Here is an 18,407-nt window from a genome sequence, read left to right on the forward strand (position 1 = left end):
ACAGGTGTGGGCTATCTCAGAGGCTCATGTTGACCTTTCCCAAGGGGAGCTCCTGGGGACAGTCCTGACACACCTACCCTACCTCACCCTAGCCCTAAGACCTGCCACAGAAACAAAAAGACAGGGGACAGGGAGGGCCCACGGAATTTTACCAGGAAAGAGTGTAAGAGGCCAGGGCTCTGCAGAAAAACCTGAGAACATTATGACCATCAGTCTGAGACTGATCATTAAATGTTCGTGGCAAAGATTAATTTCACCTTTGCAGGGCACCATCTCACAGTTAGCTAGAGTGCCACTCCCATACCTTAATTTATCCTTAAATTCCTAATGGGTTTTCAATTCCACCCACACCCACAGAGACACTACTGTTTCTAAGTGCATTAAGTGGTACTAGGTTTTGTCAACCCTTGTCCTAATAAAGAACACAGCAATGGCTATAAAGAAAAGAAATGAGAAGGTTTAGGAAATGTTTCTTTGAGAAGATCAGCTAAATACTTAGACATTGTACAATATCAGTGTTGCCTTATTGTAGTAAATAAGAACTACAATACATTCACAAGGAGAGTTTTTCAAATGATATTTCAAGATTATAGGCTATACCAATATGTCCAACAATTAGCTCACACTAAATGATCAATTGGATGCTAAGAATATATATTGTAAATAACAAGAAAATAGTCTGTCAATTAAAAGTCTAGGTAAAACTTTATGTTATTAAAATGAGCTTTTCCTAGAAGGCAACAATTTTTTAAACAAAAATTAATGACAAAGTATAACCGAATTTATAAAGTAAATATGATACAAAAGCCAGTTTCATAGAGAGTGCCACAAGAGTAAACTGTAAAAAGCTGCAGACAAACGAGAACTTGAAGAATTCTTTAAGCTTGAAGTAAAACGCTAATTACAAGGGGTTCAGAAGAAAACACCTATACAACATTGGCATTATTTTCATTTGCCAGAAGAATGAAGGCCATTGCCATGCGTACTCTTGATAATCCATGGCCAGGCAAGACATGCATCTCTAACTTTTCACAGAAAACATGTACTCATTATCCTCTGTAAAACAAATTAGATATTGTCTTCAAATTAAGGGAACAGCAAATGTAATTTCTTTTCAATTATATCAAGCAGTACATCAAACAGATACAACTTCCAATATAGCACTGATTAAAATTAGTTGACTTCAACTTTTTATCATTATGAAAATAAACTATTCTCGGGCAGAAAATCATTTTTGAACTGTCATATGCTGTAGAAGATTTAATGAATTCTCAAACGCTTTCAGCTCTCTGTATAAAAAAGATGAAAAGCTCTCATTTTAGGGAAATTTCATTTTGAAGATGTTTAAAATGCCAACAAGGACAGTATAGAAATGCAAGTGTTCATCAAATCTGTAATTTAAAACCTAACCTCTTCTTGTATCTACCCCGTGGCTAAAGTATTTTTAAATTTTTTGTGTCTGACAAAGAAAGCAGACGATAAAGATTTGATTGTTCTTAGTAAGGTGTTTAATAAGAACTTGAAAAATCTAAGACTAACAAAAAGAAGGCCCCCCTAAAAAAGGAGAAGGAGGAGGAGCAGGAGGGGAGGAGAGATACAAGGAAGACCTAAGAGTGAAACTCTAGATAGCAAATCCAAACAGATGTGTTAGAATCCCTCCCAAAGTCAGGCGTGTCTGATTCAAAGATTTTTCTACTTCTCACACAGAGAAGCTGGGAAATTCGCCACCCAGACAGATGAGGTGGAGGGGCCAGGTGGAGACTCACTCCTCCCTGCAGCAAGAAATCAGAGCTTCTATGGCCAACCTTGTGTGGGCTATGCTGCCTCCGGCATTAGGGTCCTTTTAGTCGGACTTGCACCTTAGTCAAGGCCGGTCTTCAAGGTCAGATCCAAGTGCCTCCCCTCTCCCTGTACCCCTCCACTGAAAACTGTTCTGTGAGTTCATTAAAAATTGAGGAGGGTCAAGGAAATGGCAGGCCGAGAGAAACCAGCAGCAATGTGGGAAACAGTATCAACAGCAATTTAGAACAAGCACCTTTACTCTCGGTAACCAAACTTGTGATCACAGCAGCGCACTTTAATATTAATGAGGTTTCGTTTATCCCCGGCTTCAAGTTTCAGTGCAACATTAGTGTGGAACTGCACTGAAGTTTCTTTCCAGTCTTCAAGTGCAGGAATTGGGAGTCAACAATGACCTTCACGGAGACAATGAAGAGAATGGGATGGAAAAAAAGACACGGGCCTACCAAGTCTTGTATTTAAGGAAAATAAGTATCAAAAGTGGGGGTCAGAAGACACCCCCACAGTTTGTATAGGCTGGGGGAAACTTTCACTTTGGACGCTATCGCACAGGGTTCAATTGACTTTCTTGGAAATGAAAGTCTATTGAATTTCTCAAGTCCAGAAATAGAAAAATAAAACCTGCAAACACACAGGCAACAAATAGTCAAGCCCTGATCCAACATAGATTTCTCTCCAGCTTTTATGGAAGAGTATTTTCTTTGCAAAATGCCTCCGTACATCTACTAAATGGAATCCCTGGTACTAATCAAGTCTCTGATCCCACACAGTCTTCCTGTTTTTCCCAAGGTCGTGGTCCTAAATGATAGCAGTATCAGTTTAGCCCTGAAGACGCCAGAACCACGAACAAGCTGACTCCAAGATGACCCTTAATCTGTGAAGCGCCTGGAAACTGCCTTTTTAGTGAGATCTTTCCAACATTTTACTCACTCAGAAGTTTCTGGTTGGAAAAGTAAGATCAAGTTTGAAAGAATGCAAGAAAAAGAGACTGCCAGTTGCTGGGTATTCTTGCTTATTGAAATTCTGCAAGTCATGAAACCCTCTGCACTTGCACCGGCCCAAACACCCTTCTGCTGTCCTTGGGGTCCCACTCCTTTCAGATCAGTGCCCTAAACTTCACATAAGAGATCTGACAAGCCTGTGAATTCAACACACGTTGTGTGTGCAACCTGCAGGATCAAATCTAGGGTTTTCAATTTTATCCATCCTATGACTACAACATGTTAAAGATGTTGTTCTGCTTGTCAAAGAAACAACAGGCTCTCTGCAGCACCTGAGCAATTCAGCTTTCCACGCCTCTTTGTACCTCTTCCCAAACCCAGCCTATTACAACCAATTCTCTAAAAATTAAAAAAGCATTTTGCTTCAAACCTCTTTTAATCCTCAGTTTAAAAGTTTGTAAATGAAATAATATGGAAGAATACACATATATTTCTGATTAAAAACAAGTCAAGGAGCCTAGAGCACATGGTTAGAATTGGAGGGGAACAACCAGTTTAAAACCTAAGTATTTCTACCTATACTATTCCCATGAGGTCTCTTTTAGAAATTATACTTTGGTTAACCCTGGAATAAGTACTTAAGCCTAAATTTGAACTATAAAAATCAGCCTTTCAACAAATGCTAAAATAAGTGTTTCCCTCTAAATTGGTAAAACCGTGTGCAAGCACATGCTAAGAGTATTTTATCAGAGCATCACAGACACAGCTACACTGTGCCCGAAAGAAGGGGGGCAGTGAAAGCAAGGTCCGCGCTTCCACTCCGCAGCATCCCCACTGGAGCTGGAACCGCAACAGGATCACTGCGGCTGACAGGAAGCTTCAGTGCCTCCAGCGGTCTCTGCTGTGTCTTTCAACAAAGAAAATCATCCTCTACCTTTGCATACAGGAACAATAGCAAATGAAGACTTATTCTGTATTTTTAACTAAATGCAAAGTGAAATGATAGGAAAATACCACTTGAATTTAAAAAGAAAAATCTAGAATAATGTAAAACTGCTACACAACGGTTGGACTCAACAGCAATGCTGTGGGAAAGGGAGGGCTGACCTGTGCAAGAATTACCACAGGAGGCCGCGGGGAAGCCAGCATGCCCAGCTGGGCTGGACTTACCATTTTAGAAATTGTGGTGGAAACTGCATTAGCCTGTGTGGCTTCCAGACATGCTCTCCAGGAAAAATTTTCTGCATTAAGATATCCTGAAAAGATACACATATATAAAAACAAGAGATTACTTCTAGATCCCCATACTCTACAAAACATTTGCTAACACTATTATTTGAAGCCCCTAGCTATTAATCAGGCTCTATGATATTAGTGGCCAATATTCCCTGGCTGTGACAAAATGCCTGACACACCCAACTTCAACAAGGAAAGGTTTGTTCTGGCTCACAGTCTCAGAGGTTTCAGTTCATGGTGTGATGACTGCAAGGCAGAAACATCATGGCAGAAGGGCACATTAACTTCAGACCATGAACACTGATAACCTTTCCAACTTCTCCAAGTTCTATATATGGTAGGTTTTTAGACTCATTATTAAATCTGTATAATATTAACATCAAACCATGAACACTGACAATCTTTCCAATTCCTGAAATATTGTATATCTAGTAGGTTTTTAGTCTCATCATTAAATCTGCATAATTACAGCTAACCAGCATTGCTATTTATCGCTGCAATTTAAAATGGGGTGCAGCTTAGCGTTAGAGCGCTTGCCTACCAAGCGCAAAACCCCAGGTTTGAGCCCAGTAAAAAACACTCTTATTTTTTAATTTTCTGGTTGGTTTTTACTAGATATCTATCTAAACTATGTTATTCTCTTACCTTTGCAAGGAATAAGTATTTGCCTCTACTCATCAGCTCTGTCGTCTTTTTCCTTTTCTAACTATATTTTTGCTGTTTAGTCTTATTACTTCCTTCTTCCTGCTTCCCTTAGGTTTACTATATACTTGTTTTGTCAAAGTGAATTATAAACATTGTTTATTTTCATTTGTAAAAAAACAATGCAAGCCTTTGAGACAAATCTGTTGTTCTTACCGCTGAGTACAACATTAAGACAGCTGAACACATGTCTACACATAATATAATGTACCTTTTCTCACTTCTAGTTTGAAAAACTATAATTATAATCTGTCTATGTTGTCTTGATTTAAATGTTAGTCGTGTTTTATTTAGGAGCTATTCCAAGTGGCTAGCTCTGGTAGCTATTGAAAATATTAATAGAACCAACTTCACCCACTGTCATTTCAGTGTGTCACAGTGTAAGCAGCTCCTGTTTCAGGACATGAGGATTTCTTTTTGGTGAACCACAGAATCAGCCAAAGAATTTTAGTGTGCATGTGTGCATGCGTGTGTGTGTGTGTGTGTGTGTGTGTGTGTGTGTGTTCTGGAAGGTTCAGCATTAATGAATATGATCTAGTTGTATTAATCAAAAAAAATCCCTTTTATGTCTAAGCAGAAAGCCTAAAGTAATAAGCTGAAGTCTCTAAGCTATTTTCCTGGGGTTTCCTGGTATTTCTGATGTTTTTTCATTTATTTTAGAACTTATTACTAATCTAAAATATATTTATGGAAGACTATATGCATAAATAGCCTGAAAATTCTTCCCAAATCTAGAACATCCATGTGACCAGATGTGTGGCTACACCAGCCCTGGAGCTACATGCATCCACTCACCTTCTCCTCACCCTGTCCCCTCCATTCCCCGCACTGCTCTTTTCCAGAGAAACCTACGCAGGCCTCTAAGCCAGCAGCTGGTTCAGCTGCTTCTGTTTCTGCCCTTGTGGGAATGGTTTAACAACAAGTGCTTATCAGCAGGGAAAGTCTTTCACTGAGCCTTGTGAGTGCGGAATGTGGCGCTGGTCTTTCCCCCCCTTTTCATCAGTGGAAATAAAGGGCTGGGATATCCCGGATGGTTCTTGGTAAACAAGGGTCTGTGTGCCATCTACAGAATGAGCTGTGTGCATGCAAAAAAGAACATCCTACATTATCCTATACTCTGTGTTCACTGAACTCAAGAACCAGAAACAGCATTGGCTCTGGAGTCTTACAAAAGTCACCATCTCCCATGGTCCAACCCTTGCCAAGGCCTGAGCATGATCCATCTTAGAAGACAGAAGTAGGGGTACGGCTGAGACTAGGGCCCTCATACTGCCATGCACGATACCACAAGAGAACCTTTTCAAAAGCCTAAGTTCCTAATTGAAGAAAGAAGGAAACATTAGGACTGCAACCATGGGACGGACATATCCTTCAGTCTCTCATCTTCCTCTCAATGCCCCACCCACCCAAGTCCAGAGCATCCAAGATCAAGGCAGCTCATCATTCCAGTCTCTGAACTGATGGCTTGAGCTCCTCCTACAGGAAAGGAGGTGGGACAACTAGGTGTGAAGGCGGGGGCAGGAATACAGACCACAGGATGGGTTGCAGAGTAGGCGGTCTTGTTGAAACTCACCTGCTCAGGTTCCACCTCTTTCCACACGACCTCAAGCTTGAAACTAAAGCTCGATTGTGGACAAGAGGGGCTTTTCTGAATCAGGAGGCTGCTTGGGATGGGTGACAAAAGTCTCTGTTTAAACTCAGGACAGGTGGCCTCCAGAGCAGTGATGGAAAAAGCTCTCTGTGTGCAGAAGCCAGGGTCACTGGTGGTCACCTCCATCAAGAATGTGAAGTGGAAAAGAGTCCTCGAGAAGCTGCATGGGACTCAAAAAGGGAAGCAGGAGGGTTCCAGAGCCTGAACATGAGTCACAGCACACCCAAAAATGCGGCACTCTAGGGACTTCCGGGGGCACACAAGAAAGAGACGAGTCCTTAGAAGGACTCCAGGCCCCGACAACATGGCCTCCTGGCCACTGTGACCTCATTTCTAGGCCACTGTGCTCCTGCCATAATGGAACACAGCACAGTCCTCCCTCTTCAGGTGCGGCACCTGCTGCTCATTACCTGCACCTGGATGCTCCTCCCAGGGACCCTCTGACTCCTCACCACAGCTCCTTTAAGTCAGTGCACAATGTCATGCTCTCAGTGTGCCCTTCCCAGAAGGCCCCACTGACTGTGAAATTCCTTCCCCCAAATATGTTCCCTTCCGAGCTATTATCACCTAGCCTTCTTCAAAACTCTTATCACCATCCAGCATGCTGTATACCTCACATTTCCCATTTCCCTTGTTCCATTAGAACATAAGCTGCCTTATCTTAGGCAGCACTGCCTGTTCACTGCAGTTTGCTCATGGCATATCGGTGGAACTTGGGGAATGTTTGTTGAATGAAGAAAATGTATTTCCAGGGGGCTTTGCATTTAATATCATGGTACCCAAGAAGGGCAGAGAACACCCACAATGATTCTTGTCTGCCTAACAGTTCTGAGAATAGTTGACGTAACATGTTTATGTGCTGTCACTAGAGGTATGAGAGGTGTCACTGGAAAGGATGCCACTGTATCAACACTGCCAGTGGCACTGCAGCCTGGGTGGTGCTGGGTGCTGAGAGGTGGCCAGCTGCATGTTGACATCCATACCAGTACACAGCAGAGTCTTGAGCCATTTGTTCCATAGGAGAAAGGTCAATTTAAGTGTGAGGTTGGTTGCAGATTCAATTACAGAAATATAATCTGTGACCTTGTGAACATTTTTCCAAAACTAGGATGATGAATAAATAGCACAAGCCCTCAAGTCCTTGACCTTCTGGCCTGAGTGACCTATGCCAGAGAGAAGAATGGCAGCCATCATTACCCCAGTGGCCAGTTCAGGAGCCAGACATCATGGGTGTATTAGGGTAAGCAATGTGACAGCACGGGAGAACAGTTCCAGCGAACAGGTGAAGCATCTGCTAAGAGTCCTCCAGAGGAGCAAGTTCAATCAGTGTGGACAGAGTACTGGTCATAAACATACACGGCAGATGGGCCTAACAGGACGTGTTCCCCGACTCTTCATTTAACAGATGAGGACGGTAAGACCTGGTGTTCTGAGACCTACGTAAGGCTAGACAACTAGAACAGAAGCCAAGACTTGAGTTCCTGTCTCCTGACCTGAAATCTACAGACAAGAAGGCTTCTCCAGAGTCGTTTGGAGGCTGAGTGCTGCGGGTCTCCAATGAACAGTGTCCGGCATCAGCCAAGTCCTGGCTTAGGGGGAGTTGGGAGGGCAGGGGGCAGCCCCTCCCAGTGCCCAGGCATCCCAGTGGAGGTGACTGAGGGAGGTGCCCGCTGAAGCAAAGCTGTCATTTGTTCTGTGTTGGCCTCTGCACAGACAGGAAGGCTCTCTGAGGGTGACCACAGCATCGGGCGGTGCTGTGCGGTAGCTCTAGACTGTTTGGCACAGAACTAAAGAATCATAAGGCAGAACCCGGAGAGAAACGTCATGCTTTTTTCCCTCTATAAAACCTTCCCTGCTCAGGTGGACAACTCTGGGGTAGCCCCTTCCCCAGGAACACAGCTCTGCCTGTCCCACCAGGTCCCGTGCCTTCCTCCCTGATGGGGGACACACTTGAGGCAGTCCTGTCATGAGACTCTCCACCATTAGAGGGGCGACACTGGGCACCATCAGCGATAAAGCTAACACATGGGGAGATCAACAAGCTTCCCGACACCCTAACATCCTGAGATGCACAGAATGTATTTCCTTGCAAGGCTACGACGGGGTCAGCGGCAGGATGACTCACTGTCCTTGTTTCCTTCTGCATCTCCACTCACCTGACATCACACATTTATAAAGGGGACCCCTCCTTCGTCCTTGCCCAGCCTGGTGGAGAGCATTCCTAGTGGCTGGAACGGTGCACACTAACCGGGTATGGGGTGAAGTCCACTGTTGATTTCATTTGCATCTCTCTGAGAATTCCTGATATTGAATTTATTGGCCACACATATATCTTCTTTGGAGAAACATGTATGCAGGCTCTTTGCTTGTTTTTGTTGTTTATTTGGGTGGTGCTGGGGACTGAACCTAGATTTGTACATGCTAGGAAAGTACCCCATACAGGCAGTCTGGGTTAATATGATTCATTATGTCCCTGCAGTCATTCCAGGACTTGGGCTCCTCCCAAGCCTTGAGAATCTTCCCGTGTAGTTACACCCCACCTCCCTTTGCCCATTTTTAATTAGATCGCTTGGCTTTTGGGGTTGAGTTTTAGGCATTATCTGTGTATTCTGAAGATCAACCCTGTATTAGATAATTTGTAAATATTTCTTCACAATGCTTTTCCGTTTTGGATAACGTCTTTTGATATGTATAAGTTTTGATTTTCATGAAGTCTAATTGTCTGTTTTTCTCTTCTGCTGTCTATGCCTCTCCTATAATACTCAAAATATCATTGCCAAATCCAGTCATGATTCTTTTATGAGTTTAACTAGTTTTAACTTTTATGTTTAGGTCTTTGATCTGCTTTATGGTAATTTTTGCATGTGGTGTAAAATAAGATTATAACTTTATTCTTTGGGATGTACTTATCTAGTTGCCCCAGCAACGTCTGTTGAAATTCCAGATTCTCCTTTCACCGCAGAGTAGTCTTGACACCCTTGTTGGAAAGCTCTCGGTCACACGCATGGAAGTTTGCTTCTGGGCTCTCCTCTGCCACCTCTGCTCTGGTCCCTACCTATCTTTACCTCAGTGTCATGCTGCTTCCACTACCGTAGCTTTGTAGTCAAGTGAAATGATGAAGTGTGAGTTCTTCAACTGTGTTCTTTTTCACAATTGTTTGGGTTACCCAGGGTTCCCCGAGATTCCATTTGGGGTGGGATTTTCTTCTACTGAAAATGTCTTTGGATTTGATGAGGATTGGGCTGAATTTGTGGACTGCTTTGGGTAGTGTTGACACTTTACTACTATGAAGTCCTTCTCAGCCATGAGTACGTGATGTCATTCATTTATCTCTGTCGATATCTTTAACTTTTTTTTCAGTAATTTTTTGTGATCTTCACTGTACAAGTCTCGGTTAATTCCTAAATATGTTATTCTTTATAAAACTTTTGCAAATGGAGATGCTTCAGTTTCTTTTTGTTTCGCCAGATTGTTCATTGTACAGAAATGCTACTGCCTTCAGGGTATTGGTTTTATATCCCATTACCCTTCTGGATTGGTTTATTAGTTCTAACAAGCTTTTCTGGTGGGGAAAGGAGGGACCCTTAGGGTTTTTTCTGTATGTGATCATATCATCTACTAAGAAAGATCACTTTATATCTCCCTCTCTAACTAGGAAATTATTTCTTCTTCTTTTTGCCTAGCTAGAATGGTAGAACTTTCAATCCTAAGTTGTGTGAAAGTGGGCATCTCTTCCTTGTTGCTGATTTTTGAGGAAATGCTGTCACCTTTCACCACTGGGCATCATATATGCCTTTTTCCAAGTTAGGATAATTTCCTTCTGGTCCTAATTTGTTGAGTTTTTTTTTTTTTTTAAATCATAACAACAGGTTGAATCTTGACAAATCCATTTTCTGCATCAGTTGAGATGACTGTGGGGCTTTTTCTTCATTTAATTAATGAGGTACATTACACTGATCAGTTTTCAAACACTGAACTATTCTTACATTTCTAAGAAGAAATCCCACTTGGCCATGTTGTGCAGTCATTTTGATATGCTGTTCAATTTGATTTTTTAGAAGTTTTGTTCACAGAGAATATCAGTCTGCAGTTTTTTGTTGTGTATCTGGCTTTGGTATCCTGGTAATGCCAACCTCAAAAAGTAAAGGAGAACTTGTTCCTTTCTCTGTAGGACTCGGGAAAAGTTTGTGAAGGGTAGTGTGAGTTCTTGAAATATACATTAGGATTTACCAACAAAACTGTGAGTCCAAGGCTACTCTTCATTGGGACATTTACATTGCTGATTCAAAATGCCCATGAGTCATTTCATGTAAAATATTTTTATAAAAGCAGTATGACTTATTTGTATATTTGGATCACACTGGAGGCACAGATAAAATGTGAGTGAAACACAGTCCTCGCTAACAGAGGGCTTACACTGAGTTGCAGTGAGAGATCTCAGCTTTCTCTCTGCTTTTCCATTTTTAATTTTCCAATACTATGTTAGAAGGAACAAATTCTTGAAGGGAGATCTGAAAGTGTTTCTCAACTGCTTAAAACCTGTCCTTGTACCGATGATCCAATAACTTTACTTACATAACCACAAAGAAATAGCAAGCACAGAGTTTATTTAAAAGGATGCCCTCCCCACTGATTTTCATAAGAGCCATAAAATATTAATATTCAATGCTAAGAAAAATCTGAATAAACTGCAGTATACTCATCGTATGGATAAGCAATGCAGCCACAAGGGCCAGGTTCTCAGACTACTTAAAGAAAAGGGTGCATATTCAATTTATATTTCCAGGTTTAAAAAAAAGTTACAAGAGCACTATGACCAACGACATCACAGAATTAATATTAATTACCTACAGAAAGTCCATTAGGTAGTGATTAGAAAAAAGAGCAGAAAGATAACAGTAAACTCTACCTCGTGATGGAATTACTTTTCCAATCTATAAAACTGTAATTAGTACATGCTTGCAATACATTATGATTATACTCGCCTGTTCATCATGGGGAGTTGGAGCATGTACAGTGGGATTCATGTTTTTAATTTACTCCGTACAAGGTTGTATATTTCATAAATTTCCTAATCATATATGAGAAGATCTTTTACTTTAAAGGGATTTCAATCACTGAACCAGTGATTATGGTGAGGATTCAGTGGTGAAGTGAACTGCTTCACAAAGGGTGGGCTTCAGCTGACAGAGCCCTCTACCGGGAGAACACACCTGCCCTTCTGCGGTATTTCCATAGAATGCAATGAATCTGCTTTTCCTCAGATGTTTTGGGAATGTGGCATATAATTTTCCATCAAGAAAAAAAGAAAGAGGAAAGGTAACAAGCTCAAGCTGCAGCAGGAGGTGTCACCGGCTGATGGAGCTTCAGGAAAGCTGGCTCCTGGGACCATGTGGTCGCTGCCTGTCTGCCTGAGGCACCGGGCATGGTAACTCACGGCTGCTGCAGATGGCACCAGGCTACTCCTTGAGAGTCCCACAGACAGTAGCAAATATGCAAACTGAAATGCCCCCTACTTTCGGTGTCTTTTCGCCACCATATTAATATGCACTTACTATAGAATAAGGTGGTATTTATAGAAAAAGAACTTTGCAAGGTCAGCAACCAAATTTATTCCCCTGGCCTGTGAATTCACAGAGCCTTCCAGACCTTGGAAAGCCCTAAAGCTAGAGCTCAAGCCAGTCTTCCACATCTGTTTGGTCCAGTGCTTGTTAAACCAGATAAGCAGCTACCCCGAGGTATCCACAATGTTCTGAGCCCACTGACACAGCCAGGTTAAGGCTCTGTCTCCTCTTTCCAAACACCTGAGTACCCCTAAGGGGCTCCCCAGTCCTCTCTGGTGTGGCTTACCATTGCCAGCTAAATCCTTCCCAAGCTAAAATCTGTTCATTACTGCTTTTAAAGCTCCTCCATGAAATGGCTTCAATCTACCTGCCCAGCCAATTATCAGTCTCACAGCACTGGAGCAGAGCTCATTTTGGGCTCCTGACCTCAAGGACGGTAAGGTGACAAATCTGGGTTGTTTTAAGCCACGAAGTCTGTGCTAATCGTCCCTGGGCAGCATTAGCTACACAAAGTGTTTCTTTCACTTTCGGCCAGGTGTCGGTTTCATCACCTTATGTCCTCTATTCCAGGGGCTCCTTAGCTTAGCACACAGTCCCCAACCACCATCAGCAGTGAGGTAAGGTAGGCTGCTCGGCCCCTCATCCTGCACCTCCGTGGTTAAGGATTAGAACCCGTGACCCCACAGTACTACAAGTAAGAAAATAAATGAATAAGTAAGTTGTGGGGGAGGGTAAGCCAAGCAGCAAACAGTAAAAATAAAGAGCTAAAATACCAGTTGGCAAATATCACACTTGCCACAAATTCATCTGATACCACGGGATGCTAAAAATCAGTAAGAGCACAGAATATTTCCACAGTCTCAAAGTTACTCCCCGACTCTAGGAAATCCAGATGCATTCCAAGAGGAGAAAAAGACATTTTCCAGCAGAGAGGTGGACCCACACAACTTTAAGCAAGTGACCACACTCACCGCTGACAGGAGGGCAGCCTGCAGCCACACAGCACCTGGAAGGACACAGGGAGACCCAGCATGGCCCGTGGTCATCTCTCCAAGGGGGCCTTGCCCAAAGTGACCACAGGGAAGCATCAGATAAACTCAAGTCAAGGGCACAGTGCCAAGTAACCGGCCTGGAATCTTCAAAATGTCAGATTCTTAGCAGCCTTCTAGAGAAGACTTAAAAATCTGGCATGGCCTTCTGTTCCTTCAGAACAATGGGTGCTGGAATTTTTGTTTATGTTATAAATGAAGCAGATATGTTAGATGTTAATAAAATGAGTCTTGACATGCAAAGAGCAGCTCCTCTCCACAAGGGCCTCCAGGAGGCCTTGATCTTCCTTTGGTGAGGGGCACATGATGCTCGGGTCAGAGCCACCGCCCACAACCAGGGCCCAACCCGATGCTGCTGTTGAAGTGAACGCCAGCAGCACATCCCGGATGGCACCTCCTGGGGCCGGCTCTGGGCAGCTACACGGTGGATCTGTCCTGGGAAGAATCTTAAGTAAATCTTCTGCCAAAAGTTACAATTCTTCAGTTACTCTGACAGGTGCAGCTATTTAAAAACAATTCTGTTTTATATGTGTATGAATTTCCGCGGCTCTGTCTTGCTCAGAGAGGCTTGTTTACCAGTGTAAAACTCTCAGAAGACAGTTTTTCCCTTGGCCTTGTACAGAAAGTCTGTGCTGCAGCTGAGGTTGAGATCCCCAGCCCTGTACCTCTCTTGCAGACAACATGATTTTAGGTATTAAAATCTGATCAAATCCACATGCAAAGAAAACTACAAGACAGAGCTGATACACTAGTTCACCAACATTGCAGGGCAAAAAAAAATGCACAAAATCAAATATATTTCTCTCTGCCAACAATAAATAATTCCAAAAGTCAAATAATAAAACAATTCCATTTATTATAGCATCTAATAGACTATAATGCTTAGGGATAAATTTAATCAAACAGGTGAAAGATCAGTAAATTGAAAACTAGAAAACACATAAAATACAGAATTATATAGGGCCAGGAATTTAGCTTAGTGGTTTAAGTCTTGCCTGGCAAGCATGAGGTCGTGAGTTCAACCCCTGGTTACCCCCCCCAAAAAAATTACACAAATAGAAGACACAGGCTATCTATGAATTGTAAACTTTAATGTTAAAATGGCAGTATTCTCCAAATACTCAATACAATGCTTATCAAAATTCCAACAACCATTTCTCAAAAATGAAAAGACCAATCCTGCAATTCTTATGGCCCTAAATAGACAGAAGTCTTGAAAAGAAGAGCAGAGTTGAACAGCACACATTTTTCCAACTTCAAAACTGATGAGAAATCTCATGTGAGCCCATGGGAGGAGCAGAACTAAGAGTTCAAACATAAACTTAAACATCTATGGTAAAATTATTTTCACAAAGTGCTATCAAGTTCACTCAAGGCAAAAGAATAGTCTGTTCAACAAATGAAGCTGGGAAAATGCATAATCAGATGCGAAAGAATTAAATTGAATACCTCATTTTACAGGCTAAAATTGAACAAAAATGAATTCATCACATAAATTTATGAGTGAGACTACGAAATATGGAAGAAAAAAATCACAGAGGTAAATACTCGACTTCTTATTGGGCAGTGGAATCACAGATTTAACACCAATAGCAATGGGAGAAAAAATAGGTAAATTATCACATATTGAAATTAAACAGCGCTGTGCACCAGAGGATGCTGTGACTCAAATGCGGTTCATTTCTTCCTGCACACACGCCAGCCACTGCCATCTAATAGGGCAACGCAGGCCTTACTAGACCTGAGATGACACAGGTTTGATCCCAAAACCATGAGCCAGGTAGACTTTTTACCTTGTAAAGTGAGCTGGCTTCAGTATTTTACTATAATAACATAAAGCTAACTAATATAGAGGGCATGATCAAGAACATGAAACTTCAATCCAAAGAAAAAGACAAATTACTTTCCAAGTCATCCATCTTACACGGGCTAAATGTTCAAAACTTATAGGAAGTTCTTTTGATAAGGATAATAAGTGAATAAAATAGTTAAACTTAGAGATATATAATAAAATGATCCAACTAAAATAGGTAAAGGAATTGAATAGATATTTCTCCCAAGAAAATATAAAAATGGCCAAAAAGTATATACAGATGTTCATCATGATCAATGCATAAGGAAATACAAATCAAAACCACAATGAAACACAGCTTCATAGATACCAAGAGAACAGAAACTTGAAAGCATTATCAAGGATGTGGAACAAAGGAGCCCTGTGCATTGCTGCTGGGAATGTGAAATGGCGTAAGAACTTAGGAAAACAGTTTCTCAAAATACTAAACATAGCATTACCATGTGACCCAGCAAGTCCACTCTTAGGTACATGCTAAGGAGAAATGAAGACATATGTACACACAGAAAACTGCACATGAATTCCTACAGCAGTATTATTCACAACAGCTAAATGGTACAAACAAACCAAACACCCATCAACTGGTTGATGGATAAGAAAATTGTGGGATAGAATATTATTTATTTATAAAAGAGTCTTCAAAGAGGATTTCAGAAAATGGGAAGATATTCCTTGCTTCTGGATAAGAAGAATGAACATTGTGAAAATGGTCATATTTCTGCAATTATTACACAGATTTAATGCAATCCTAATCAATATAACTTTAGCGTACCTCACAGATCCTGAGAAAAACATTCCTAAAATTCATCTGGATATAGAAGAGACCTAGAATAGCAAAGGCAAGCCTGCAGAACAAAGGCAAGGCAAGAAGTTATACCATGAAGGTGCTGTAATAAAATCAGCATGGTACTGCAAAACAAACAAACAAAAAAACAGACTTTAGGATCAAGGAATAGAATAGAAGAGACAAACACAACTACAAACTCAGTCAGCTACCTTATCTTTGACAAAGGAGCCAAACATGTTCATTGAAAGAAAGACAACCTCTTTAATAAGTGGTGCTGGAAAAACTGGCTTTTCACCTGCTGAAGACTTAAACTACACTCATGCCTCTCACCATGCACTGAAGTACAATCAAAATGAATTGAAAATCTAAATATTAAAACAGAAACACTGAATCTACTGGAAGACAAAGTAGATAGAAATATTGAAGACACAAGGGTAAGGAGAGAGTTTATGAACAAAACTCAAACTGCATGGGAAATACTTCAAAGAATCAAGAACTGGGATTGCATCTTATTAAAAAGTTTTTGCACATCAAAAGAAATCACCAACAGAGTGAAAAGACAACCCACAGAATGAAAAAAAAAATTTTTAGCTAACTGTCCTTCAGACAAATGACTTCTATCTAGAACACATAAAGAATTGAAAAAAAAAAAAAAAAAAACAACCAGGACCCTAAATTCAAAGATCTAATCCAAAAATGGGCATCTGAGATGGACACACAATTCTCAGATGAAGAAATATAAATGGTAAATAAATATGTGAAAAAATGTTCAACATCATTGGTCATTTGAGAGATGCAAATTAAAACAATACTGAGATTCTATCTCACTCCAGAAAGAATGTCTATTACAACCAATAACAAATACTGGAGAGGTTATGGGGAAAAAGGAACCCTTCTCCACTGCTGGTGGGAGTGTATAGACTGGTGCAACTACTGTGGAAATCAGTATGGAGATTCCTCAAAAAAGTAGGATTAGAGGTACCATTTGATCAAGTTATTCTGGGTATTTTCCCAGAACTAAAAACATATCACAGTGATATATGCACACCCATGTTTATAGCAGCACAATTTTTAATAGCTAAATCTTGGAAATAACCCAAATGCCCATCAAGCATAAAACGGGTAAAAAAGATGTGATATTTTTATACAATGGACTACTATTTGGCTATAAAGAAGGATAGACTCAAGGTTTTTATAGTTAAATGGATGCAACTGGAGATCATACTCATAAATGGAATAAATCAGACTCACATCTGTAAACATTGTATTGTCTCCCTAGTATAAAAAACTGAAAGAGTAAATAATATCCAAAATGTACAATAGATATCGTAGAAATGAAAGGGAAAGAAACTGCTCAAAAGGAAAGAAGAGCTGGCATGGGGGAAAGGAGAAAAAGAAAGGAAAAAATTATATATCTATACAACATAGATAATTATACTGTTAATCTCTTAGCTCATCAAAAAGAATGTTTTGTGCTTTCATGATTTATCATTTTTTCATGCCTATTTCTTTCAATCTGAGTGGCTGCCTTAAAAATAACAATACACAATATATTAACTACTGGTAATCTAATATTTTGTTTTGAAATTCTGGATCATCATTTTTATTTTTTCCATTTAAAAAGTCCTAGAAGAGAAAAAACTACTGATACGTGATATAACTTGATGAACCTCAAAGCCATGATGCTAATGAAGGAAGACAGACAAAGAAAAGTCAAATGATAGGTGACTCCTTTCACATAAAAAATCCAAATTGGCAAAGCTATTGAGACAGAAAATTGATCAGGGATTACAGGAGAATGGGAGTAGCGTGTCTGCTTAATAAGTGTGGAAAATGTTCTAAAACTAAAGAGAGCTGGCGGCTGGGTAACACTGTGCATACATTAAAGATCACTGAGGTCTGTGCTTTAAAGTGGTTAATTGTATGCTATGAAATTTTCAACTCAGTTTTCAGAAAGAATAAAATATTCAGTAATAAATGCATTAAATAAGTGAAAGACTGAAAACTGCAATTATCATTGCAAAAATTTAAAGAAGGCTAAATAGATGAAAAGAGATCTCACAGTCACAGGATTAAAAAAATACCGTAAAAATGGCAATACTTCTGAAACCATCGAGGGCTTCAGTGCAATCTCTATCACAATCCCAGCCTGCTTTTTTAACAGGGTTGACAGATTTTTTAATTCTGAGACTCAAAAGTGCCAAAACAATCTTTAAAAGGTATAGTGTTAGAAAACTCAGTTTACAATTCTGAAATTCACTGCAAAGACAGAGTAACCAAGACAGGATGTGGGCAGTACAGGAACAGATACAGAGACTCACAGGACAGATTAAGAGTGAGAAATAAACTAGAGCATCCATGCTCAGCTGGTTTTCAGCAAGGCAGCCCAGAACGAACTTTGATGACCGTCGGCCTTTCCTTAGAGAGCGTAAGCCTGCTAATGATGGTGGACCCCGACACCTAATTCCTGATGGGCAGCGTGGAGGCTTTTTAGACACACATAGCAGCAAGAGCCAAGGGCAGGAACCTAGTACTCCGCCAGGGCCAGGTGCAGAGCAAGCCAGAAGTGGGGAAGGGTGCTGCCCTGGAGGAACCGGAAGGAGCAGCTCCAGGCTGCCGACCAAGGCCAAGCATGGAGACCAAGGGCCTCCCGTCTCATGTTAGACAGCGTCACTCCTATGTTAGCTTTAGCCCATTTACAGAACAGGGGGACAGCCAACTCTAAGTCACTCTGTGAGTGTGTCCAAATCAGAATTTAAGATGCTGTATATTTCTTTTTTTTTTTTTTTTTTTTTTTTTTTTTTTTTTTTGTCTTTTTCATTTTT

At 40.8% G+C, this 18,407-nt stretch overlaps 1 protein-coding gene across 1 annotated transcript in view; it reads right to left on the minus strand.

Annotated features, from left to right (window-relative positions):
- LOC134471837 (uncharacterized) overlaps positions 1 to 18,407 on the minus strand; it is a 123,951-nt gene that overhangs the window by 18,104 nt on the left and 87,440 nt on the right. The window contains exon 3 of the mRNA XM_063231954.1: positions 3,912 to 3,997. Within this exon, the coding sequence (XP_063088024.1) occupies positions 3,912 to 3,997 (86 nt within the window). The remainder of the gene's footprint in view (positions 1 to 3,911; positions 3,998 to 18,407) is intronic.

This window comes from Cavia porcellus, unplaced genomic scaffold (assembly GCF_034190915.1).
Source record: "Cavia porcellus strain 051 isolate PalLab524CR breed Dunkin Hartley unplaced genomic scaffold, mCavPor4.1 scaffold_20, whole genome shotgun sequence".
Lineage (NCBI taxonomy): Eukaryota > Metazoa > Chordata > Mammalia > Rodentia > Caviidae > Cavia > Cavia porcellus.